This window comes from Anser brachyrhynchus (genome assembly GCF_964034855.1).
Source record: "Anser brachyrhynchus genome assembly, chromosome: 6".
NCBI classification, from domain to species: domain Eukaryota; kingdom Metazoa; phylum Chordata; class Aves; order Anseriformes; family Anatidae; genus Anser; species Anser brachyrhynchus.
Window position 1 is genome coordinate 12,596,084 of NC_137700.1, and position 27,783 is coordinate 12,623,866.

The 27,783-nt window shown below is 35.7% G+C and overlaps 1 protein-coding gene across 8 annotated transcripts in view; it reads left to right on the forward strand.

Annotated features, from left to right (window-relative positions):
- SH2D4B (SH2 domain containing 4B) overlaps positions 1-27,783 on the forward strand; it is a 118,625-nt gene that overhangs the window by 86,580 nt on the left and 4,262 nt on the right. For 7 of the 8 annotated variants that reach the window (XM_080596410.1, XM_080596411.1, XM_080596409.1 and 4 more), the window contains 2 exons: positions 2,371-2,498; positions 26,891-27,111. In XM_080596410.1, the coding sequence (XP_080452536.1) occupies positions 2,371-2,498; positions 26,891-27,111 (349 nt within the window). The remainder of the gene's footprint in view (positions 1-2,370; positions 2,499-26,890; positions 27,112-27,783) is intronic. The other variant, XM_080596407.1, reaches the window with a different exon arrangement.

Consider the following 27,783-nt stretch of genomic DNA (forward strand, 5'->3'; position numbering starts at 1 on the left):
GTTGAAAAAAAAAATCTGGAGAACATTCTGATCATTATCCAGTGGATGTTCAATACTGTTTATCTATTATAAGCTATGCTTTAAACATGTGCTGCGATACTGCATACAAATAAATTTATATAATTGACCTTCTCACACCTATCACCAGTATGTTGAAGCTTATATCAAGCAATTCCGATATTTAAATATTTTCAATGTGAGCGTAAATGAGCTACATTTGCAAATACTGGCTGTTGGGACGCAGGTTGGAGTTCAGGTTGATGGTTGGACTTGAGGATCTTGAAGATAACTTCCAACCCAGATGATTCTATGATTTTATTCTAAGAAAAAGTGGGTATCTAAAATTTTCCTTTGTCAGTAGCCTGGGAAATCAAGGAGGAGATGTTGCTATTTACCATTGGTGTAAGGCAGACATTTAGCCTCTAGGGAATGCAGGTTCAATGCTAGATCTCTAGTTTTTCAGTGTGAAGCATAGTTCCTGTAGTTTTTACCTTGTCCTGCATTTTCTTTTAAAAGTCACATGAAAATAATATTATTTTATTTTTGCTTGAGGTCTCCATTTCTTGTGATTTTTTATGTAGTTTAGAAATCTTTCATTCCATTTCTTCCTACTCTCCCTTGTTCTGTTGAGTGTTCTCTTCACAATGGTTCTCTATTTGGCCCGCTCACTCACTTTTTTTTATTACTATTATTTATTTATTTATATTATTTTTATTTTTTTTTTTAGTTTTGTGGCTGTTTTTCTCTCTTCCTGTCTGACTGGACATGCTTGAGCACAGCAGCAGTATAGAAAATGATGGATGGTAATTTTGAGATTTGGTCTAGGGCAGAAAAAATGATCAGTTTGACAGGTCTTTCCCAACTAAACAGAATAATAGAGAAATGAGTGGAGGAATGGAAACAGATTGTAGGACCCTAGAACTCAAAGGGTTTCCTGTATCTTTTCAGAAGAAAGATATTAAAATGCTGAAATAAGAAGCATATGTAGGGTTTTTGTTTGTGTAAGTGCATATCTATAGCTGAATCTTCACTTTCTCCCCTTATTCATATGTTTGTGTCTTCAAATTCTATAATGAATACTGGTCAGATCTACTTATACGTTTGTGTAATTTAGCAATACGTGTTACTTTCACTGTGGGCTTCATCTATGTATTTCAACAAGCTTGATCACTGCTTTTAGTAAGACTAGCTGAAAGGGCTCAGTTTCAGATCATCAAGTAGACATCTTTTTGCTTTAATCCTTTCTAAAGGGAAGTTTGCTGTCAAGAATTGATGAACTTTGTTTTTTGAGGGTTCTTGATTATCTCACAAACTAGTTTAATGCTGTTTGGTGCCTTCTGAGCTGACATCCTGATTTTAATACTAGTTCTTCATTACATTGTCTGGAAATACACAACATTACATGGCAGCTCTGTGGCAGGCAGAGTAGGAAGCAAGAAATATGTAGCCAGCTACTGTACTGGTCCCTGTGAAAACTATGTCTGTCTTGTCAAATGAAAGTGAAATTATCGTGCAAGTAGACATACCCGCTCTAGCCTTATCTTCTTTGCCTTAAAAACAGCAATGAAGATTTGGTAATTTGTGGTAAGAGTACGAGCACCCAGAAACCTATGGGATTTCAAACTATACAGAAGTCCATTGTAAAACCTACCTTTTATTACTGTTGTCAGGGTAAATGAGACTGTATGTTTAATTTGGATGTAGTCACAATTCAATTTGATATTATAGATGTACTCTTAGTCTTTACTTGAAGTAGCAGGATGCATTTTACTCATATTTTACCTGACTTGCCTTCTAGTAGCTAATATAATATAAAGTGCTTAGAAAGTAGTAAGGGAGGCTGGCAGAGAGAATGCAAAGGTGACCTAAGAGCTTAAACCAAACATTCCCTCTATCAGGCTTAATGTTTTAGGTACAGAACCTATTACAGATGATTCTGATTTAGAAATTCTTGCCAGCGCAAAGAAGTATATTTTAAGCAGAAAAAAAAAAAAAAAAAAAAAAACCAACAGTTTGTTGATATGTAAATTGGAATAAAAAAAAGGTTGAGGAAAGCTGGCCGAAATGTTCATTGGATGTTTTGTGGTAAATTGTTTTTCACTTACAGTTATTTGCTTAAGAAAAGGTTTACAGTTCCATTGCAAAATATTCTGATTTCCCTAAAAACTCAAAAGAATTTTAACAAATCAAAAAAGGCTAAAATTGTTCAGTGAGCTATAATGAACAGCAATTATACCGAACATCCTGTATTTTTATATGTATATTTAAAAATACACGCAGAATAGATTTATATTTGTATTGTCCCTTGCTTTCTTACACTGCTAATTCTTTATATGACTGTCTTCTATACTTATTTGTCATTATATGTAGTAACATCTGGGAGCGCCCATCTAGACCCTTTTCTCGAGAAGTCATCATTCGCTGGTTCAAAGAAGAGCAGGTACCTCGACGTGCTGGGTTTGAGAGGAACACCAACAGGATTGCTCAATGGTTTCATGGTAATACGCTGATCCTTACTTTCTCATATAACAGAGCTGTGAGCATACATTCAGGAAGTAAATCTTGCCAGCTTTCATCATAGAAAGGAATGTCTACTGACATTGTGAAGCCTGGTGCCTGTTAAACATTTTTGCCTCATTCCTATTATTAGCATATGATTTCCTGGTTTTTTTTTTCCTGGTTAAGTAGATTAATATATGGCTCAAATAACAAATGTTTTACAGGAATATTTTGATAAAAATATACTTGCTGTAATATAGCAAGCCAAGCAAAAGGAATGAGACCAATATAGGGTGGGAAGGACTCTAAAAATGGCAAACTGGCAAATACCATAGTTATATTTTAGTTGGATGACTGATACTAAGTCTTTGCTTTATCTGATTTGCAAGAAAGTCTCGAACTCATGTCTAACCCTCCTTGTACTTTGTAAACCAGGGTAGCTTTTTTATTTTTTTCCTTTCTTTTGCAAACAAAAAGCATTGAAAGGTCTTAATTTTTCTTAGAATGGCTTGGGATTTTATGCTTTTAGGCAGTTTTCATAAAATGGGGAAAACAATTCCTGCTCAAATCCATAAGCTGGCGTCATATCTGCTGGAGTTCCTAGATTCTCTGTAGTTTTTGGTTTATATAGCATTTGCTATGCAGCTGAATCTTTTGTGTCAAATTCACAGGTAAGACATTCTTGTTTTCATAGGCACTTTATATTTGTTATACTTAAATATGAAAAAAAATAATAATTCTGGCTGTTAAGCTGGAATAATTGAAGGACCGACATAATTGAAGGACTGAAAGGACTTTAAAGTTAAATCCCAGTGTTAAATCACAGCTGCTTTTGATGAGTCTGATATTTCTTTGTTCAAATCACTAAACTGACCTCGATTGTATTTTCATGATTCTGTGAGCACTTATGCTCACAAGACGTGGAATTTCTGAACTGAACCAGGCAAGAAAGGTTTCTGAACAAGTTTAGTCTTCAATGGATTTCAGATTTCATTTTATGATGTACCAGTCCTTATGTCTTAGAAGACTTCAGGAAGCTGCAATTTTCATGGGCCTAGTTAGTCAAAAATACTGAAGTCAGTCACGCCTCCCCTGCAAATGGAACATTCTTCTGTTGCTTATGAACAATGATGCAGACAGGTGGTGGTTTTGTTGTTGTTGTTGTTTTGTTTGTTTGCTTTTTGTTGTCTTACAAAAGATATTTGGCGTTGCTTCTTTCTGAGAGATAAGCTGATTCAAATTTCATCTGTGGACATTATTCAGAAGGATTTTCTACCACCTTCTCTATGGTCTTTCTGTGTGATCCAATGGTAGATGTTTTCCCTGCTTGTGGGAACTCACATCCATATAAACCAAAATTAATAGTTATGAATATAATTCATGCCTTTAATTAAGAAGGCATTGGGGCTTAAGCTAATGCCTATGAAGTCTTTTTACCAACTTAAGTGACTTTTGGGATAATCTCTGAATCACTGCAACAATGGAGGAATTAATAATCTTTCTTTAGTCCCTTAAATCATACTGTTCATATCTTAGGTACAGTGACTACCAACTGACATTTATAAAAGTGAGCAAAGTATCTCATTTGTCCTCCTCCCAGTCAAGAAGTCTGACAAAGATAATTAAGATAGATCTCCGGGACAAAGCTCAGTAGTTTTCTTTGCAGAGATCTTCACAAGTACTGCTTTGGTATCTGTTTACCGGGTTAGCTGTTTTAGCTGTGCCTTCTGCAGCTCTGGTGGGAATACAGGATGCTTTTTAATTTTTTTGTAATGAAAATTTGGTATTCTTTTTAAATCTAATTATAAATGTGATTTACAACTTAAAACCACTTTTAATCTCTTCAAAAATCATAAAATTAGATGATCTTTACTTCAGTTGGATTGGCAAGCAATAATTTTTTTTTAAGTGGCTTGTGATCACTCAGTGACCACAGTACCGTTTATATCTCCAGCTCCTAGAACAAAAAAGAATCAGAACAAGCAATTCAGGTGTTACTGAGATATGACGTAAATGGTGCCTATATCTTTGGTACAAAACCCAGCTCTTTCTTTTGTATTATTTAATAGATACCTAAATTTTGGGTGAAAAGAAGCATGCCTTCAAGTGCTTCACTATGAAAACAAGAAAATTGGTCTAAATTTTGATCATTGTAATAATAAGGAAATTAATAAGCATGTTCTGCTTTCTTACCTACTAATTGGCAAATATGGGCAGACGAATTCTAACTTACAAGTGGATCCTCATGTTGTATCAAGATATATGAAACTTTTTAAAAATACAAATTCAGAGCATGCATTGCCGTTGCTGGTACACTTTAAAAATAGGGAAGTGATATGGGGTTTAGGATGAGAGGTCTGACTTTTAAAAGGGCTATTAAGGGAGACAGCCTCATTGTTTCAAACAGGTTTAGCTTTGAACTAGAATTTTCTTTTTAAACCTCTGTGCAGCTGCTGCCAAGTCAAGTCAAAATTACTACCCTTCCCCATATGTTTTGCCAAACTCTTATCACAAACATTAGCAAACAACCAGAGTTTTCAGTTTACTGCAGCCATTAGACACTTTGATTTCTGTTCCTTTTGGCAAAAAAAACTACAGATGTCTTTCTCCCATAAGTCTTCAACCATTCTGTGATATAAAAAAAAGATGTTGGTGTCTGAAACGGGTAATAATATTTCCAGTTATATTAATAATATTACAAGGCACTGATCTCTTCTCTCTGGTGACCAGCGACAGGACCCGAGGGAATGGCATGGGGCTGGGACAGGGGAGGGTCAGGCTGGGTGTTAGGAAAAGGTTCTGCACCAAGAGGGTGGTCGGGCACTGGGACAGGCTCCCCAGGGCAGGGGTCGTGGCACTGAGCCTGCCAGAGTTCAAGAAGTGTTTGGACAATGCTCTCAGGTATATGGTTTGTTTTTTATGGTGGTCCTGTGTGGAGCCAGGAGTTGGACTCAGTGATCCTTGTGGGTCTTTTCCAACTTGGGATAGTCTCTGATTCTGTGATTTGTTTGCTCTGTCTTTGCCTTGTCCTTTCACCTTTCTCTTCTGCTTGAAATTTGTTTAAGCATGTTATCTTTTCCCATTCCCACTGTTACGTCAGCTGTTATTTTTGAAACTTCAGATATGTTAGACATGTTGCTGTAATGTATCCTATTCTGCATTTGGTTATTTTCCATTCAGAACATAGGAGACTGTTCCTTTTTGCCTGGGGAGGGGCTGATCTCTAAATATTTCCCCAGCTTTACTTGAAGCTAATTTTTTATGATTGCTGATGTTAATTATCCACAACATGAGTGGGATCTCTCAGATGTATAGTGAGTATAATGCAAGATGACAAAATGAGGAATTTATATGTTGCCTGTGAGGTGGCTTTGTGCATGTTTGCTGAGCATCTACTGTAGGACTATCTGACCTCTGCTTGCCTTGAGGTTGAAAGGAAAGTTCAGAGGCTGATATCACAGATCTAGAAACATGAGGTAGCTGCCCTAGAGGTCGTACCTTTAAAATGTAATTGCAGTAGCATGGTTCGTATTGTGGTGAACCATTTTCTCAAAGGAAGTCAGGGTGGTAGTGCAGTTACTAGCTAAGGGAGAGGCAAGCTGTGAAGAACCTGATCACAGCAAGTTGAAGGAAAGACTGAAAAATTCTGCGAGAAGCAGAAGCTGAGTGATCCCTGAGGTCAGGGGAGCCAGGGAAGGCCATTTTCAGTATAACAATATCATGTTGCAAATGTTTATGGATCAAGGTTTAGTTTTCATAGCTAATATTGATTCCAAGAAGAAATTTGTTTTCAAGAGGAAACTCTGTCAGGCTTAAATAGTGACAATTTTCTGCAAATCAGATGCTCTCGATAGAGGCTTTAAAACTTAGTATTTCCAAAAATCTATTAATTTTGAGCCTTTAAGCAGCAGCAGCAACAGAGTGCCTATTGGTGTAGCTGAACAGATCCCTATCAGTCATCTACTGGACCTTCTTGTAGTGTTTTTCAAAGACAGAAGAGTATTTGGAGTATTTGGAGTTAAGCGTTTAGGTCCTATGGCAGGTTCTTGTATTTGATTATTGATGTCTCAACTCAAGTCCGCTCATAATACATGACAAAACTCAAATACTTTATCAGCTCCAATTCAGTGCTCAGCTTCTTCCTTAAGAAATAAGAAGTGTTTTGCTGTTTTCTGAGAAATAAAATGAGTCTTCATATACTCCATTCACTCCACTTAGCTCATAATGATTGTTTTAGTCTGTCAGTTCTTTTGAAGGCTTTGGAATAGTTTTTCTAGTGCCATTACAGTTCCAAAGTGTCTACATAGGCAGGTTATTAGCAAACAAAATAAATGTTTTAGACTCATGGCTCCCCTTGGAAGGGAGCAAAGTATTAAAGTGAGGTAATGTGAGCTGTAGCATGCAGCAAGGAGAAAGGAAGCACAAAAGAACAGCAGGGAAATTGTAGAATGAGGCAAATGAATAATTAAAGTAAATAGGCTAATTGCTAATGTGAAATGAGTTTTCTTTTTCTTTTACAATACATTGTCCTTCTTGACTACTTGTTAACTGGAAGCCATATTCTAAAGATGTAGATGAGACAGAAGAAGGCGATTTCTCTAAACAGAGAAAGATGCTAAAAATGAGAGGTTATAAAACGTAAGTGACCACAAGAGTGCAAATACATTTGAAGTGTTAACAGTTTCATTGATGCAAACTGGTCAGGTGCAGTGCCTACTTGGTGCACTGGTAGTCAAAGATTAATATATACATATATATTAAAAAAAAAAAAAAGGAAAAAAGGAAAAAAGGAAAAAAGAAAAAAAGAAAAAAAAGAATGCGTGTCCTTTAAAGTTCAGTCTTGTGCCAGAGAATTCTTTGTCTTTGTGAAGAATATCCTGCAGCTTTTTCACAGAGCTTGCTTCTGGGTGAAAATACTGATCTCTTAAGGAAAACATATTTTGCTATTAAAAATCAAATTGGTTTACAATTTGGAGACTAGTTGCCACCTTTACTTAAAATACTTTTAAAGATTTTCTTCTTCATGTGCTTCTATTAGAGCATGACATAGTGAGCAATTATGATTTCATTTAGTAGGCCACAGTGGTAGCTTAGTGTATTTACCTGTAGTTTTCATTACTGTTCTGTCTCGTGTCCCCTTATAGGACTGGACTGTGGGTGAGTACATTTTCTCTATCACTATAGCTCCTTCAATCAGGCTTTCTTTATCTCATTACATAAAACAAAAAGGAGAGGTGTTTTTAAGCTGAAAGTTCTGCTGTTTGTGTTTGGAAATGAAGAATCACTTATCAAAAATTTAAAAAAAAGGAGTTATTGGGGAGAAAAAAAACACATATATAAAGGCTAAAACTCATGCATTTTTAAGAACATAAGGAAGGTTAGATTCAAGTAAAAAGCCCTGCCGTCTACAAAGGCTTATGCTATGACTGGAAGAAATTATAGTGACCATTTATGGTGACAAAAGTGAGTGCAGAAGGGCTTGTTTATCTGTCCAGCACCCTGAATCTGAGCTGTGCTTCCTTTTGGCATACATTGTAGTTTGTTCCTTAGACACTGGATCATGTTTTCTCCTTTCAGTGTCAATCCTGTCTGTTTTAATTGGTTAGTTATTTTATCCCCACACAAAGTGCACGCAGATGTCAGTTGTTACCAGCCCAAGATATTCAGCTCATACTGCATATCTTTAAATGCTGGATCTGGCACATCACCTCTTCGAGAACAGCACAGGTGTCCTGTCCTCGTTAGTCTTGGAAGAATTGCTGGTATCCTGCTTATTATTAGTCTATATCTAACTGTTTATCAGCTATGCGTGCAAGCCCTTGTTACTTTGCCTGCAGAGTTAAAATAAAATACTTTCAATTTTACAGGCCTCCACTTACCTTCTTCAGCTTATGCCGGACCAAGCTGTATTTATTATTTTATATTTGGTATTTTCTGTTTAAAGTAAAGCAAATAGTTGCAGACTAGAGGTCAGAAAATTTTACTGGTTTCCCAGCAGATGGCCTTCTTACTGGTCGTTCTGCCTTACTACGCAGAGTACTGAAACCACAGTCCTATTGATCCAGCCTCAAGGCAAAGGATTACAAGTTATTAGTTCGACAGCTCTTTTGAAGCAATGCTATTTTCCTGCTAAGCAAACTCAGCTCTCTCAAACAGGTTATCAGCAGGTATGGTGTGAAGGCATGTAGGGGGGGAAAGCATGCACCTGCACAAAATTATGTTGCTGGTTAGTCTTAACTCTAGATCATCCAGTTAGGAGGAGACTGTGACACGTAAAGTGCTCTCACCACAGGAAATAAACAGTAGGAGATAATATGAAAACAAAGCAAAGAGATTTCTGTGAGTCTGTTGGCAACTAACCTGTATGTGCACTTTCTCAATGTGATGCTGGCATGGAGGCAGAATCAGGTGGAGAGCAGGGAACATGAATTTGCTCTTCCCCTGCAAAAGTTAAGGGAAAGACAGCTCCCTCTCTTCCCTCTTCAGTTTCAGAAAGGTCAGTTCTTCTTTCTTCTCCTTGTCTTTCAATGAATGGGACTGTCAAATCACAAACGTGAATCTTTAGGAGGTAAAAGTCAGCTATACAGATTAGCACAGTGGCTTCAAACACCTAACTGAGATCATCTTGCTGAGAGTGTGAGCTTAGCTGCTTGCTCGTTTACCTTAATTCCAGATGTAGGAAATGAGGCTATTTAGTGGCCATTTTTCAGTGGTTTGACTGAGAACTGGGGCAAGCCCCAGAGGATGTCCAGAACTGGATCACTGCAAGAGCAGCACGTGGTTATTATATTGACATTCATCGGGTGTGAAGTTTTTACTATCCAAATGTTATTCTCATTTGACTTTCAATAATGCTTCAGTGTCTGGTTCACTTTGAGTGATTAAAGGTAACTTTTTCCCCTGAGGAACAGTACACTAAATCGATACTCAAGAATGTTGCAAGCAGCTAGAATGCACCGTAATTAACAATGTTAGCTTAAAGTTCTCAAATCTACTCAAGCGTGTGAGAAGAAAAATTAGTTATCAATATTATTGCTGACTTAATTTTCTTTGAGCTGGAAAAAGAAGTATAGTTTCTTCAGTACTTACAGAAAATACCACAATTAAACTGCTTTGCAGAAATCTATCTGGAACTGTTATTTTAATTTGAATGTGGGAAAATAAATATAGCATGATTTAAATTTGTATCCCTTTTAGCAATAAAAGTTTTAATGATTACTTAGTTTAAAAAAAATGCAGAAAGATTTATCCTAAGCATAGTGATGTGATCTGGAAGATTCTCACAAACGTACATTGTTTGAAAACAAAGAACACAGTATATTTTCTGCTTAGTTATCTGTTATGAGACAAGTTGTGAAATTTGAATTCTACGGCTCCGTATTAACTGTGACTTTTATTTTTCTCCTTACATTGAGTGAGCTTTTCTGTCACTGTGGTTTACAATAATCAATGAGGTTTATATAAAACGTATCTTGACAGCTTCTTCAACATCTATGAGATTATGTTCTATGAAAACTGTGAAATACATGTTTTTGAAGACGTTCACGGGCATATTTGTTTGCTAATAACTATCAGGTAATGGGCACACACCCATGTGTATATATGTAAAATTTTCCTACTTTTTGGATCCATTCATTTCATTATAACAAGGAGATAGGTCAATTGATTATTTTTGAGTGGGGGATCTATTTTTGTCAACAAGCAAAGTTTTTTCTTATTTGAAAACAAATTCAGAATGCGTTCAATTGCTTTTCTTCTGTGTCTAATTCACAATGAAGAGCATTATCATGAACAGCTTCTGAAAAGTTTTTATTCACCTTATACTGTACAATAGTTTTGGTGATTGCAGAGCCAGCTGAGCTATATAATTGCCATTATCAGTTGATATCTCAGTGTACTCATGATAGTGTGCCTGATTGTTACAAATCTGTTCCACAATTTACAGCCAACCATCTAGGTTCTTCCTGAAATTAAGTTTCACGATGGGAACATAGAGCAACGGTCGTCTATGATATAAAGTACAAGGAAATGTACCATGGGAAAGGGGAAGCTGGAGCTTAGTGCACCCTATTGACAATGCCATTCTGGTCCCTGAGCGAGCCCTGGGCTGTCTTTCCAGGGCTGGTGTAGACCAGACACAAAATCAAAAACTCAATTGTTGCTTATAGAGCTGGAGGTCAAACTATAAGTTCAATGAGTCTTGTTGTATGCTATGAAGAATCAAAATCCAACTTTCATAATAAAGCAGATAAAAAGCAAATTCCAATTAAAGTGGCATAGGTACATCAGTGCAAATCAGTATGAATATAAAAAGGCCAGTGGAAAATAGTAGCAACTCTAGCAAATTAGCAGCTTGTCAGAGGCTGTAATGTGATATTTTATTTACTACCATGTTACTCAATTAACTTCTAGATGTTTCAGTGTCTATTCATTGGGCAAATGATCTTACAGTGAGACCACTGAATTAACGAAATTGTATTCATAATGCATTCCCAGTGTGCTGAATGACAGATCAATACTAGCATAAAATAAAGCCAGGAAAATTAGCAATGTACCAGGAAGACTCCCTAAGAAAGCTCTAAACAGGATCAACCTGGATATAACCTCTACATAGTTAATTAGTAGAATTACAAAACCTTTCCCATGCAACCGTGCATTTTGTATTACACAGGATGTTCACATTTGCAGAAAATTTAAGTATGGAAGTGTACAGATAGATTTGCTTTTCATTCTACTTACAAACACATTTTGAATGTCTAATAGTTCTTACTCATGTCAAAGTCATACCGTTCTGCATCATAGTGATTGTGAAGATTAATGTTTGTTTTAGGTAGGACTACAAATTAATTGCCATTATGGAAAGTACTTTACCTAGGTATTTAGTAAATATTGCTGCTGTGGAGCAACCTATTTGGACCCACAGAACTGTCAGTGACATCTACTAATCTAAAACCAATCCAGTCTTCTTCCTTTTTGTACTAGCAAGATCAGTTTTCCTTGTATGTTCTTAAAATGTACTTTTGTTTACTACATCCTATTTTCGTTTGTTTTTCATTTTTATTCAAAATAGGATTAGGATCTATTTCCTGTTTGCTTGAAGCTGTAATCTATACTTTTGTTTACTTTATTGCACCCGAATAAAATACGTCAGTCCTCTACAAAAGAGTTCAGTTTCTAAGTTCAAATTTGAAGTGTTGGGCTTTATCTTAATTCACCAAAACTGGGAGAAACTTAAGCACATATTGTAGTTATTCTCAAACATACTTTGGTTTCATAATAAAGGAATGATACTGCTTTTATACGAGACTCACACAAGAATTCTAGCAGTATGGAGAGGGAAAGAATGCAAGAATGACAATTTTTTTTTTTTTGAGGATGAGCTTCCGAACGAGTACTTCTGGTTTTGTCTTGGAGTTTTAACTATTAAGATTGCACTTTTTATAATTTAGCTCATGACTGAATAGACTGTTTTTCCCTCCTGGGTTACTCATATAATTCTTGGAGACATGTTGATAAAAGCAGGAGTACCCCATAAAATGTGATAATGTAGCTAGGGATGCTTTGGTTTTCCTTTGTCTTTTTATAGTCAATCTCTGCAGCAGACAGCCTCCAGTGCAATTAACTCATGATTAAAGTATCTTGTTCATTTAGCTTGTCTCACTTGGCTTGATGAAATTTGCCAGTAGCTTCCTATTATTTAAGTAATTTGTTTCTCTTCTTCATTTAGTAAATCTAGTGGCTACATTTCATGGGTATTTATACCTCTAGCAGTAGTGGCACAGGAAATATGTACAAGGACTTAATGTTGGTGCCTTTTCCTTCAGATAGAAAATCATAGCATATTACAATTCTTAGTAATTCATTACTGTTATTATTAGAAAGCTTTTTGGCAGATTGCTTGAGGTTAAACTGGTTGTCTCAGCCCAGTCTGTGGATGAGTACCTGTATTTTTCATTTCTTTGCATTTTCTGTAATCAATTGCATCATGGAAAAAAATGGATATAATGGATCACAAAACCACCCCAGAATAATGAATGCACAACATGGAAGGCAAAAGTAAATCAAGCCCTATCCACTCTGCGAGAGTTTATGTTGATTTATTATGTCGTTTAGTCCTGTAGAACCTTACTCCTTAAGAAATATCAACACATAAATGTATAGTATTAGAAGCAGAACATGGTGCTAAAATTGGGAAATATATTGTATATATTTTGCATTTAATTTTTTTAACTAGGTTTTATCAAATTACATGTGATGTAAAATATTCCACACTCTACTTACTAATGCTTATTTTGGAGCTAGTGAAATATCTGTACTGTTTTAAAGGACTGCATAGTTTATCCTTCTAGACAGAAGTTCTGTCCTTGACTTGTGTTTCTTGTTGAAATTAAACACCTGTAGATTTGCAAGTACAAGTATTTCTTCTGGCACTGGTTTTCAAAGAAAACTTGGTTAAATGTACACTTATAGTTGAATGAAGGGAGAATAGGCAAGCTGATTAAATCCAGTTTTTGCCAAAACTGAGAGAAGTCATCTGAAGAAAACTGAAACAGTAAAATAAAATGATGGAAGTTCTACTGTTTTTCTTAATTACTATGGAGATATTTTCTGACATCTTCATGCAAAGCATAATGAGGAAAAGATGGTGTCTTTACTGAGATAATAACATACTGTTAACAACAGGGCACAGATGTTTTAGGTTAACAATTTTTTTCACACTTAAAAAAAATCCGTGAAATGACACCCAACTTTGGTGGTTTGCTTTATGCATTGCTCTTAACATATCAAGAAATTACTCCTTTGTGGAGCATTCAATCCCCTAAATTAGTTTGATATAGGATATCCTGGATTTACAGTCAGTGCAGTGGGGTTTTGTTTGTTTATTTTACTATTTCTCTTAAACTTTTTTTTTTTTCTTTCTTCTTCTCCAGTGCCACAATGGTGCTCGACATCTTTTTCTACGTAGCAAGAACTCCAACAACTCATGTGTAGGTAGCAGCAGCACTGTTTCTGTCCTAGCTGAATGTGCTGGAGAGGCTACCATGCACCTTTCCAAACTCCTCTTGATTTCATAATGTATTTCAAATTTATATTATTTGTATGAGCACACTCACTTCCCTATTAAACATCTGTTGTTCTAATATTCAGCAAGGTACCATATCATCAGTTCAAAGTATTCAGTAAACCTTTTAGAGTCTTACCTTCAGTCCTTCAGACTTCCAGGTACCCAATCCTCTTTATGAAGATACAACTGTTCACCATTTTTTCCATTCAAAGAGCATAAAACAAAATGTTAAACATTAACAGACACTGTTAGTATTGGCTAGGTACATATGTCACCTAACAAATGAGCAGAAGTTATATTTAACCAAATCTTGAAAACCTAAATATTCTGATAGTGTGTTATCCATAAAACAGGGACACATCTGCTTGTCTCTGTGTGCATATGAATATAAAATATTTTAAAGACATTAGTAAATAATGTTGTGGTATGGGTACATATTTCAAAAGACAGCAAATTAAATTTAATTATTATTATTTATATTTATGTATAATTTTTTTCTTCCATAGTACTGTGTCTTACAGAAATGTCCTTAGTGACTCTACTGTGATATGATGCAGTCATCCAGTAATGTTAGTATTGTGCCTTTCTTAATCTTCTTGATTCTTCTTCTTGTGCTACAGAAAGGATAAGTAGTTTCACTCATTTTTTGTCACTTTAGCAGGTTATTGAACCAAACTGCAAAGTGCTTTTAGAAGTGACATGTTGCATATATATTTCAGCAAAAGCTAAAAAGTACAGTAGTTACCAAATGCAATTGGACAACTTTTGATGTAGTATTTTCTTGCCTGTGGATATGATATTTTAGAAATGTTATAAACATTACTATTATTATGGCTTTGAGCACAATAATTCCAGTGTTGTACTCAAAGAGAAAGGTGGTTCTTGGGAGTACAAAACTTAGGGGTATAGAGGAATACATTGAGAGTCATTCTCAGAAGCAGTTTATCCAGTTAAGATCCTTTCACTGAGGTTCATTGTGATATAAGCTCTAAAGTAAATTTCTGTGTGGGCATTGTGCACTCAGGCTAGTTAGGAACTTCAGTGCTTGTTGTGAACAACTAAGTCCTATGCCCTCTTTTGCTGTTCTCTTGTTCTTTCATCTCCTACTTACTAATTTCCACACTAAGGCCCATTGTAGTCAATGATGTTATCTACATATTTATGTGATAGGAACTTATTCATGTCAGTATTAAACAAATCTCTTTTCTGGGCTAGATGATTCCTAAATTTATCTGCAGATTTTCTTGTGGAATACCAAAATATTGCTTGACATTAGAATTGTCAATTGAAAATTGTGTTAGTGATTTTTATTTTGTGATGAATCTCCTTTTTCTGGAAATACTATAAAAGTATTTAAATGAATAGTGTCAGTTTCTAAACAAAAACCTTTCATTCTCAATGGGAAATATTTGCTTTGAAATTTCAGTTAATTTATAATTTTACAAGGTTTAAAATAAAAATGTAACGATATTTTAAAATATTATAAAAATGATATATCTCCACTGATTAGATCCATTATGATGACCCATCTATGATCCAATATATATGGATCATCAATTAGATATTTTTTCCCCAAGGCTAATGGTTTATTTCAATTTTTGTTGGGGTAAAACCAATGAAATTCCCCATCTGCCGAATGATGGGATGCCCAATTGTTTTTGTCTGTTCTAACAACTGTAACTTTTGAAATCCCATTCTAAAAAAACTTACACTAAACATCTGGCTCCTTCACTAGTAAGCCTGGTGTCTTTTATAAACACTCTGCTATAAGTCATGGAAATAAGGCTAAAGCATGCTTCCAGAAAATCTTATAGACACTTTTTCAGTATTTGAATTAGGAGACATGTTTTTTCAAAAGCATTCTCTAAGACTGACAGTATAGTTTTCATGCTTGTGATTTTTCAGACTCACTGTTTTCAACCTGTTTTCAATAGGAAAAGGTAAGGTACATACACAGGGTGAGCAGGTGTCTCAAGTTCTAGGTTCAAAATGCAGGGTGCATGGTGCTTCAGAGAACTTGCACAGAAGTCTGATTCTTATGCTTTCAATGTTTAAAGAGTCCACTGTTGGATAATTTGGAACTGCAAATGGTTTCCACTTTAATAATTAATATTTCTTTAAGTTCATTTTTAAATGAACTTTTGATTCAAGAACAAATTCCCGCCAGCCTCACACACTGTTCTGAATGTTGTGTGTTCAGAACTGTACCTCCCAACTCTCCTTCATCAGCTACTCACCAGTCAGTAATGAACTCAATGAAAACATCTCCGCAGGAATGCCATCCTGGCCAAGGCTGTTTCATAGTAGTGCTATTCTGTGCACCGTTCTTGCTTTTTGTCCACAAGGCCGCCCTGGAGTGTAATCTGTCGGTGTTGCTTCAGAATTGGTTGTACAACGCTAGGAAGGAACTACAAAGGGGCTACCTTTAGCTAATTCTTCTACTTTGCCTTTTTGCAGAAATCTAAAGCAAACAAAATCACACTGTGGGGTTTGTTTTGCTTTGTGTGATTGGTTTGATAAAAGCCCAATCTCCCATATTTTCGCATGTCCATGCTGCCCTCAGAAGTATGCAGGAGGATGGAGGACTTATGATAGCTGAAGTCGTGAGCACATAAGCAGATCCCAGGAGGGCTTTTGATCTCTTATCCTCTCCTTTCACAGATTAGCTTTCTCATCTTTTCCCTTGATTTAGATTTCATTTGCATACTGGAAGATCTCCTCTCTCATTTTCAAATTCAGCAATTTGAATTCAGCAAACAAAAATATGAGGATTTAAATAAGTTTCAAGATGAATAATGTAAGTAAGTGACATGATTAAGAAGATGTGCTTGCAAATTATGCCCACAAGCTAGAATTTCTTTTTTTCCTTTGTTGCTTGCATGACAAAGACTAAATGAATGCACGTGTTTTGTCTTCCTGGAGAAAGGATGGTGAATATTGGCCACTAAATTTCTAAAAAACTTCTAAACATTTCAATTTTCACACACAACATAATATCAGTGACTATTGTACCAGAACAGCTCAGTTTCTCTTTGATTGCTGAGCCAGGGTCATAGCTCAAATCAGCTTTTTTTGCTCCACTTTGTTTTTGTATTACAATACTGTACCGTTTCCAACCTTGTCAGGCTGCTCTAGTGAGCTATTTCTGTGTGCGCTTTACTGATTATACAAATCTTAATATTTCAAAAGATACAGTGAGGTTTTAATATTTACTTTTCATTAGTAACATCATGCACCTATCACAAAAGTTTATTGATAGTCTGTATAGTTGGCTTTTTCACATATAATAGAAATAAAAATATACTCTCATATATATGGTAAAGAGGTGAACATATCCTACAGGAATAATATATATAACAAATTTCCCTATTTAGATTAGTGCACTGATATTTTCTCAGAGAATGTTTGTTTCTTATTTGGAGTTTGCAGACATCTCCATGAATATGCTTGCTTACCATACTATTTGCAGGAAATGTCAAGAATCTACAACATCATCTAGGATGCTTATAAAGGCCTGGATGTATTTACAGGTTTTTGTTTTTGTTTTATTTTTAACTTTCATTTTTTATTTTCCAGTCATCCTATCAGCAAAGAGAAAAACACAATTAGCAAGAATATTTGCACTGTTTATATAAGGCATCCTATTTAGGTACTTTGAACCTCTGTGTTATTGATCTTCCATTGACTACCAGAGTGTAAAACGACACTTACACACATGCACGCATGCACACACAATCTGGCTTAAGAAGCCATTGAAAATGGAATAGTTAACTGTTTCTTTTTTAAAATGAGCTACTTTTCAGAAACTGTTTAGATGAGAAAAGCTAAGCAGTAATAGCAGAGATTTAATGCAGGAATTTGAGATCATAATAGCCCATCTCTAAAGAAAAATTCAAAATATATATACATATGAGATAAACTTAGAGGTGTAAAAGGTTAAATATCTTTATTGTGCTCTTTTGTCTTCTGATTGACAACATGTAACAATGGACAAAGAAAAGAGATGGTTTGAAATCTTTGTTTTTCTCCTGGCTAACGCAGTCTATATGCTGATCTGAAAGGAAGGAAAGAAAGATGCCAACACTGTGCTTCGAAGAGAGATTAACAGACAAATTTATAGCTCTATTATACCAGTGGTGTATTCAGGCAAGTAAAGCAAATGCCTATCTTTTATGTGCTGCACTGCTTTTTAGTGAATATGGTGTAAATATTTTGACAGTGAGTATAAGGGCTTTTACAGTATTTGAGAGTTTGGATATAGAATGAACTTTAAAGGAGACAGTTAATGGGTATGTTTTCAGCAAAATGCATAGGGAATTAACTGTGAGACACACTGATAACAATGGTTGTAGCACATCTGATTTTCTGTAAACCTGAAAGAAAATACCTACTATAACTGCATTACTCTTTTAGAAAGGATTTTCAAGATCCCCAGGGGAGGAGGACCCCCATTTCCTTCTGAATTTCAGTATCTTTTTAATTGCTTTAAGGAATCTTAGCCTTAGGGAATTAAGAAAGCTTCTGAGATCTGAGTTTTCCCTATTCTAAGAACTGCTTTATTCTGACACAACAGAGAGATGAGTCCATATTATTAAAACAAAACATCAGGCCTATATATTTTCACATTTGATACTTTTTCTCATTGACTTCTTCTTGTATGTAGAGGCTCAAGATAGTGCTATTCATTGCATATGTCTTCAAGGAGAACTTGTTTAGAGCGTGGTGCATTATCAGTATTCCTCATCCTTGCCTGAAGGGATCTCTTGCAAAAAAACAACCATAGCTTTGCCCTGCTTCAGACAAATCCAAACCCTCCTGGCTGGACAGTGGAATCACATGGGCAGCATTTGCCCATACAATGCCACATATGTTGCTTTTCTCTGCAAACAGGAAAGTTTTGCTATTTATTTATTTATTGCATATTTTAGCTTTTACTTTTTGTGACCTATTGCCCACCTTTTCTCTATTATCAGTACAGAGAGCCATACTTGGGACACTTATGGACGCTATTCCATTTACTGGGACTTAAATTCAGATTACCAACATGCAGCACAGCAAATAATCTCTGCATTCTCACCATCTGTAAGAAAGAAAGCATTTCTTAGGAGCTCTGTACCCCTTGACTTTTGGACTCTTATAACGCTTGCGTCCAGGTTTTGAAAAAAACTCAACCGTCAATTTGCTAGTGTGTTTTTTATTTTGTTTATTTATTATTATTATTTTAAACCTGGACATTTATTTTGACGCCTAAATGGGAACAGAACACTTTTGAAGACCTAGTCCCATGTGAGTTTATCCTGCATTAACAGCAGATGGTGAATAACTTCCACAGATTTGTTTCTGTTACCATCAGTCTTTGATTTACTCCCCTGCTTCGCTTTTCAGTCTTTATTGCTTCTATTCTGAAACAGCAAAGTCAGAGCTATTGTTATCTCTCAGCCATAGCTTTTTCACACAATACTATTGATCTCTTCTTTCACTATTTGCTTTCTTGCACCATCCAAAAAAGCATTGTGACTTTAAAAGGAATGAGAAGGAGAGAATAAGCCTTTTTAATAAGCTGACACACTGTAAGATCCTATTGCTGCAAATATTTGTGCATATATTTAATTATGCGAGCTGTTTCTGATGTAAATGCTTGAGAAATGACAAGGTGTGACCTAGATACGTACATTATCCTCTGGCTATTTCAGTTGCAGATCAGTCCATAAGCCCTCATAAACAATAACAAAGTTCTTAAATTTTATGTGACATTGGTAGTCTCAAGGATAACATAAAGAATTAATTCTAGACATCATAGTTTGTTGACGAATTGTGCCCTTCCCAGTGAACACCAATAAGTATGTTCAGTTAACTTAAGAGTTCTCATATGGACTTACACCCGTGGGAGAGAATTGAAAAAGTCAACATGTGGAAACTATTGCTTGAGTGATATAGAGATTACTTGTCTTGAGAGCATAAACTATAGCTGCTCTAGTTCGTGCACTGCAGGGAAGCAATCACTTCACCTTCCCTGCTTTTATTCTCTTGCTATTTCTGAGTGGCTCAAGGAGCTGGATTTTTCACCTTCTCCTAGGCCAGATCTGGTAGGTAGTGTCATGAATCCAAACATTAGTTTCAGGCCTTTTGTTTCCCACCTTATTAGGGAATCTAGGGAATATATATATATATATATATATTTTTTTTTTCTAGACTTTAGTTCCCCAGTTTCAGTTTCATCTTAGCCAGTGGTTGTTACTGGTGTGTATCTGCCTTTGTTATGGGCTCCAGAATCGATGACCCCCTTCCATTAGGTTCATAGACTTGTATTCTTGCAAGCTGTTCTTGCACTTTCTGATGGTGGTTTATGCAAATCCTGCTGTGCTTCCGCAGCCTGTCGGACAGCTCTACCCAGCCACAAGTCTTATGGGGAGAGAGCAAGAGATTCTTTTGGAGAGCTTGTGGCACTGCTGCAACATGGGTTCCAAATGAAAAAAGAGGGAGTGGTTTTAACACTTAGGGGTTGTAGAATGCCTCAGGTTTCCATTTTAGCCCTAACTATATACTGAGTATACAAACTGAACTTTTCCTACCACTGGCAGAAGGAAGTTTACATTGCGAAGGCTATATCCTTTTAAAAATCCCTACACTTTCTGGTGCCACTGCTGCTTTGCTGCAAATATAGATTCTAGGGCTTTAACATTGGTACAATCACAGTGTACTTTATTATTTTGTACTACCTTTTAATACATACTGTTGTCTCAAGTACTGGATGGATATTTTCCTTTTACTGTTGCATTTTGAAGCACAATAGTGATTTTTATTATATTCTCAATTTTAAGTAATGTTATTTAAAAATAAAAATTGCTTCTCTATCATTTATACATCCATGAAATGGATGGGTCTACTTTTTTGTTTCTTTGAATATTAACACGAGAGGCTTCCCATTTTTTGTCAAATCTTGCTTGCTAGAAGGACGCCTTTACATACCATTATGGATCATAGAAAGTACCTATCACAGGTAGTTGATAAAATAGGCCGGGACTCTCAGATGAATCTGGAAGGCACCTATTGAAATCCTTCTGATAAGCTGTGTAAGATATGTTGAAATTTGGAATGAAGAAATGCAAATTAATTCCTACAAATTTTTTGTCAATATTTATATATATATATTTTTTTCTTTTCTCTCTGTATTTTCTTTGTAATTATAGTCTGTCAGGCTTTGTGACAGGAAGTTCTTTTTTCCTTGTGTTCAAAATCTGAATGAGTCCATCCTTGAAAGCATCTTTTTAGAATAGATTTGTCAACATATGTTGTATAAAATGCAGCATAGTAACAGAACAAAACCAATTAAGGAACATATAAAACCATGTGGAACTAATATAAAACCAGAAATCTTACCAATAAAGATGTAAATTTACAAGAAGTGTAAGAACTCAAAAATTTTATTTTATTTTATTTTATTTTTATTTTTTATTTATTTTTTTACTAGTAGGAATACCTTTCAAACTTGTATTTTGATTTTTATTTACTATGCTATATTTTTTACTAAACATTATGAACAAATGAACCTGTGTAGGCTCATCTAAAACCATACTAGCTGCAGTAGGATTCATCCTTCTGAACTTCTGTTTATTTTTCTCAGGATTTCTTCCAAGAATAGTTGCCTTTATTCATAAAGTCCCAAGTAGGTTGGCTCTTTACTTCCAACTACGTGGTTTTTATTTTCATGATAATGTAGGCAGAAAAACCTGCAAGAGTCTTCTCTCCTCAAACTAGAACTTTTCTGTTTTAATAAAAAACTATTTTGTACCACTGGTATAGTTCTACTGGTATGTTTGTCCAGCTCTGTTTTTCAGTTACAGAAAAGGAAAAAATTGGCAAGTGCTTAGCAAACTGATCCTTCTAACCCTTATGTCATTCAATTACTTGCTCTCAAGTTACAGTTTAGACCTGCCTGCATAATTGGACAAATATAGCCCTTTACATTATTTGGGAGTTATCTGCTAATTCTTCATATTTCCTTGTGTTTACTCATTTATTTATTGTGTACACTTGCTCAAGATGTAATGTGTCTGTGTGAAGTTCAGTATGTGAATTATTCATGTAATGAGTGCCAGGAATATTTATATTCATATAGACTTTGATCTAATCCCATCGATGACAAAAGAAATATTAGTATTGGCTTCTCTGTGTTTTGGATCTTCCTCCTAATTTTGATTGGTGACCTAAATCACACACTTCCCTGGTTAGATGTCTTAAGCTGTATAAACAGGATGAGTTTCTTTCCTATTCATTGATTACCTGTGAATATTCATAATTGTTCAACAAATCAATTTTGTATGAAATAGAAGGCTTTTCATAATGGTCATGAAAGCACTTTTGGCATGAATGGTCTCATTAATATTTATTTATGCCTGCATTTTTGATGCTTTTGCTCTGAGTAAAACCTCACACACTAGAGTGTTTGAGATCAAGCTAATGAAAAAATATTCAAAAGGAGGGAAAACATCAGCTAAACACATAATTTCTATTGCGGGGGAGTAAATGAATGCTTCTGGGCTGTGTTTGTACCTGCTGTCTCTCTAATCTCAGTCAACCTCTTGGTTTTTATAAATGCATATATGCATATTTAAATTGTATTGATCATTAAGACCAAACTATGTTTATATATTGACATTGTTATAACACATGGTACATAAGGTCACCGGTAGGTCACAACAGTGGACATGATGTGACTTATCAGTATATTCAAAAAACAATTTTAGACTTATAGTATATAGTCTTGCCTTCTTGGCAAAGTTTATCAGTTTTTTTTGTTTGGATTTGTGCTTGTTATGGCATTATCTGAACAAATATTTATGTATTTCATCTCCTGAGTTTCACTCAAGGATGTATGTAGGATAATGCTGAGAGAAGAGTGCAAAGCTGAAGTGTCACTCCATAATATTTCAGAATAGTATTTTCTTGCTGTTGAGACTTCTGTAAACTTGAAGGGAACATCAAAATTCCTCAGCTGTGCCCACCAAACTCGTAATGGACTCTGCAGTTGTCATGTGAGCTTAGTATACTCTAAATATTAGGGTGTTCTTTTTCCTCTCTTTTTTTTTTTTTTTTTTTTTTTTTTTTTAGAAATTGGTGGCATTAAAAAGAACATGATTACAGCAAAAATGTTAAGATTTGCCTATCATGTAAAAATTGTCCTTATAGGTGCTGTATTTAAAAAACAAGTTGTTAATTAGGAACAGATCAGTTAATGATGAATAACTACCTGTCTTATGATTTGAAATAGCTGTCTTTAGAAATATTGTTCTCTCATTGAGGACACCAAATGTTTGTTTCAAAGAATTACAACACCAGAATGTTTAAAGCTGACATGTAGACACGTGTGATATGATGGATGCATGCAGTGAATTTGGAGGTAGGGAGCTAAAAATAAAGCCAGCTGCTAGGATATCAATGTTTTCAAGAGGAGTTAGCTACACCTTTAACCCTCTCCCAGTCAAAATCCTACTGCTCTTTTGCAATTTCCTATAGACAACAGTAGTGTGCATTTTCTGAGAGAAATTATTTGGCATGACAGGTAGAACATGTAAGGGAGGTACTGAAGTCAGTTTCAGTGGGGTAGCTAACTTCCGTTCAAGTACACTGTTATGTATTTGGCCACATAAAAAGTTAAAATGGTGATACAGATGATTGATTGATCATGAAGTATATTTTTAAATGACTGCTTTGCAAAGTTGAAAGGAATACTGTTTTTGATACTGTGTGCCAAATCAACTGGCATAAATAAATGTAATTCTTAATGTTATTTGCAATAGTTTAAAGTAAATAGAGCAGTGCTGCTTTACACCAGCTGAATAAGTTGCTTTTTTTTCCTTTTTTTTTAAAAGTGATTAGCAAGAATTAGAGAGAAAAAAAAATAGCTTTCAAAGCACCAGTGGTTTCTTTTTCCAGATAATACTTCCAATTAATACCCTAACTAACACAAATAAGGGCGCTGGTGATTCTAAACCTCTTACCAGAGCCTTGGGAAACCAAAGTTTCTTGACTTCAGTTCAAACAATTTTAAGTGTTCATGTAGGGGTTTCACAGATGTTGTTTATTTCTCTACAGCCGTCTCAGGAGTGAGCACTGCCACTCTCTTTCTAGTTGTCTTGAGTATAGTATAGTGTTTTTGAAAAGGTGGAGGGAGACTCAGTGCTGCAATCACCACCCGCTGTAGAATTGAACCAGAGAATAAAATAAGACGGAGATGAAGAGAGAGGAGCAGGGAGAAGGAAATGGTTTCTCATGAGCTGTTAACAGAGCCAGGAGAGAAAAAGGGAAGAAAGCATCTGGCTGATAATTTATTACACCATCTTCAGGAAAAAAGAGAATAAAAGAAAAAAGAACTTGGCTGTGAGCAATGTAGCATTTCTCACCTACTCAATGACATAAAGCGCCCAGAACAAAAATACGTTCTGGCAAAGAAGATAACATCATGTGGAAGCCTGCAGTGTTTTAGCTCTACTGGTGGGAGTTGAGAGCAGGTGAACAGATTGTTTAGTATTAAACTAACCGATGCTAAATGAATTTGGTATTATATGCCTGATAGTGACGGCCATTCAAACTCCATGCCCTGAGAATAATGTTCACCGTATAACACAAACTAGTTTTTTGTTTTGTTTTGTTATTTACAAAATCTGATTCTTATAGCTGCCAAATTGTCTAGGCCAACTCATTCCTTTTCAGTGCTGCATAACCATTCTGCCACTGCTAAGACTTAGAGAAGGGGTAGTTGTAACGGCATCCAGTTACTACACCAAAATTTGTCTGCATATTTTTAGTCTAGAATTACAGTATAAATATTGATTACTGGAATTAATATACCATTTGCTCATGACGGCACTGTTTGTTCTTTCCTGGACCATTGACTGCTGTGAGCTTGTTACGGTGTTGCTCATTCAAGTGTGTTTCTAGAAGAGATATCTCAAGGAAGTAGTCATCATTATCACAATAAAAATTTTTCATTAGTTCAAATTAGGTCAAATTGACAGAAAACTGGATATTTGTCTTAATAAATAGTGTGATTTCTTGGCATGTGGCACCTGGTCTACAGCTTTGCATAATGTGCTGTATCATATGGATTCAAACTAGTACTGTCTTTTCATTTGAACAGAGTTTGAGTTATTTTTAACAATTCATCTTGGAATTCTTCCAATAAATCTGTTTTTAGTTTTGCAAAGTACAGTAATCGACACTGATGACTGAGCAGTTGCATGCTGTTTCTAAACAAATGCATATGTTTGCATGTTTACTGCCTGTTTTGCATGTCTGGTGCAAAGATGATGTAATATCCCCCAGAAAATAGAACCGTACCTCATTTAGCAGAGCATATGTTTCTATGTTTCTTCTTAGTACTGATGATACTTCAATAGGAACCTCTGAGTCCCACTGGGATGTAGCCCTTGTCATGTTCCTCATTGCACCAAATAAAACTGTAAAAGAAATTAATTTCCTCAAAGTAGATAAAAACTGAATGAGGAATATCTTTTCTATCTTAATGTCACACAGTGCTTGCTTTTAGGATCCAGATCTCCTTAGTTCCTTTGTACATCTCTCAGAGGCAAAATTTTCTGTGTGGGCTTAATTCGAGCATCCTGCAGTTTGGTTTTTCAGGTAGGCCCTCCTTTGTACTAATTGGCAATTCCTGAGATATGGTTATTATTATACTAAAACAATGTGGCTTTCGGTACTGGGACTCCATGGAACGCTCACTGGGATGTGCGTAGGATTCTATGATGACAAACAGTTCCCTTAAATATTACATGTATTGCTTTGAGAAAGTTTAGCTTCACAGAAAGTAACTTTGGAACATGTACATATATAATTTATTGACGTTTGTGCCATGTTTACATCCAGGATGGCCTAATTCAACATCTGTTCCTGATTAAAATGAGCTTCTGGTATTTTACAGATAATTATGAGACATGAGCTTATCATCCTCTAGGCCTACCAGACAAATTGGAACCAAGCTCTCTAGGTGGATGGTAAGGCATGGTTCAGTGCTGGGTGCAATTCTGATCACACCTTTTGCATTGTTCTTCAAGGTTTATCTCTTGTACCCTGTATGCAGGAAGAAGTAACAGCAACTTCAGTGTTGTATCCTAGGATAAGAAAGGAAAAAAGAAAAAAAAAACAATGAAAGTTTTTCTTGAAAGCTCTGTTCCTGTTAAACTTTATTCCTTGCTTTACTCTAAAAATCTGAATTTATAATCCTTCTTTTGCCCTGACAAGTAATTTTATCAGACAGCAAAGGAACGAATTTGGGGGAGGACATAAACTACTTGGTGACAAGGATATGGAGAAAGAATTTGTTCCCTAATATGCTGTCTAGAAAGGTAAGTTGGCTTATAGAAAAACCAGCATCATCAACTGCAGGATGACAGCTGCGTACCATAAGAAAACGCATAGAATTGTCTTCTCTTGTCCTAGAGCAAGGTGCATAACTCATTATCGTTCATTATGAACTGTGAAGACTAGCTCAACTCTGGTTAACAAATACAATATCCAGTCCTTCGCGTTGGTACTCCACACAAAGTGGGTACTCCTCTGTGGTTAGTGGCTACAACTATATTAACTGGAGGAGACTATTACTCCGAAATTAAGCCTGAAATGTCCCAGAAAGGAAGGACTGTGATCTTTGTTTCTTCTTTTCCTCTGTAACAGTATTTCCTAGAAATGCAAGCCTGTGAATAGGTAATCTAACATATTAACCTCTGTTAACAGCTCTGTTAGCTGCAGCATTTGATTTCTTTGTGCTCCAATTTATCTATGTGCATTTATGAATGTTTGTGTGTATTTATGTACAAAACCAGAAAAATACATTTTCTTCTGGCACTGGTATCATATTCCTTCCTTAGGACCTGATAAAACAGGTGTAAAGCAACGCAGTCAGAAGTACTGCAGTACAATTGCAAATATCAGCAAAGTAATGCGAGTTCAAATTGCAATGTAAAACTATGCTAGTACTGCTAAGGGATCTCTTATACAGAATTCACCTGCCTGATGTGCCAGTTGTGTTTATGCATTTCTCTTGAAAAGGTGGTAAGGTGAGAAAAAGAAATTTTTAATCAGATAGTTAAAATGAATATCCCACAGGGCATCATCCCAACTCATATAGCTATCCTTCAAAAGCAGGTAACAATTATGTAGTCTTCAGAGCTGTAACTCCTCCTATAAACATTTTAATATTGAGAAGCTAGGCAATTTTAGTTTCACTTGTGCTGTGAATTTGTTTCATTTGATCTACTAAGCTCTGCCAGAGCTGTTGTCTTCATAGCTACACCTTTTATTCCTTGCCAGGTATTATCAGCCGCCAGGAGGCAGAAGAGTTGTTGATGAATAAATCTGAAGGAACATTCCTGGTGCGAGTCAGTGAGAAAATCTGGGGCTATGCGTTGTCTTATCGCCAGCAAAGTGGGTTCAAACACTTCTTGGTTGATGCTTCGGGGGATTTCTACAGCTTCTTGGGGGTAGATCCAAACCGACATGCAACACTGACAGATCTTATTGATTTTCACAAGGTAACACTTGCTAGGTAGAGATCAATAGCTGAGTGGAGGGGATTAATAATTTAAAGATGAACCACGTAATTTGAAACCACACTGGAAAGTAGAACGATAGTGGGGAAAAGAATATACGTATATATTCTAGAGTAAGCCTAGCTGTAACATTTATAGTTTGTGTCTGTCTTCTGTTGCAGTGAATCAGAAAGCTTTTCCCTTTCTTTCAAAAGCTTCAGTATTTATTTGTGTTCCCTTCTAAGCAGATTCTTATGCGATGTATACTTTCATGGGCTAAAAATGAACTAATAAGGGCTGACAGAGCTAACACTTTTTGAGCCTCTTTGCTTTATAAAATTGGATTGGCAATACCACAGGAAAGGTCTTTTAATGAAATTTCAACATTTTTCAGCCTTTGATGTGAAGGCTGTAATGTGCAAAATCATAGGAGCAGGGCATTATGGGAAAGAAGGGAATATGTAGGTTTTCTCGTCGGGATGTGCTAAGGGTTGTTCCTTAGTATCCAAAACAATCTTATGAGAGTAATTTGCTTGAAGTCTTTGGTGAGTTTAGATGTGCTTGAATGACTTTGCCTCTTTGTTTCCTGTTTACCAGATGGAGACTAAATAGGAGCACCGTTTCTGATGGTGTAGGTTGTTTTCATCATCTTACCTTTCTCTCCATCTCATTCAT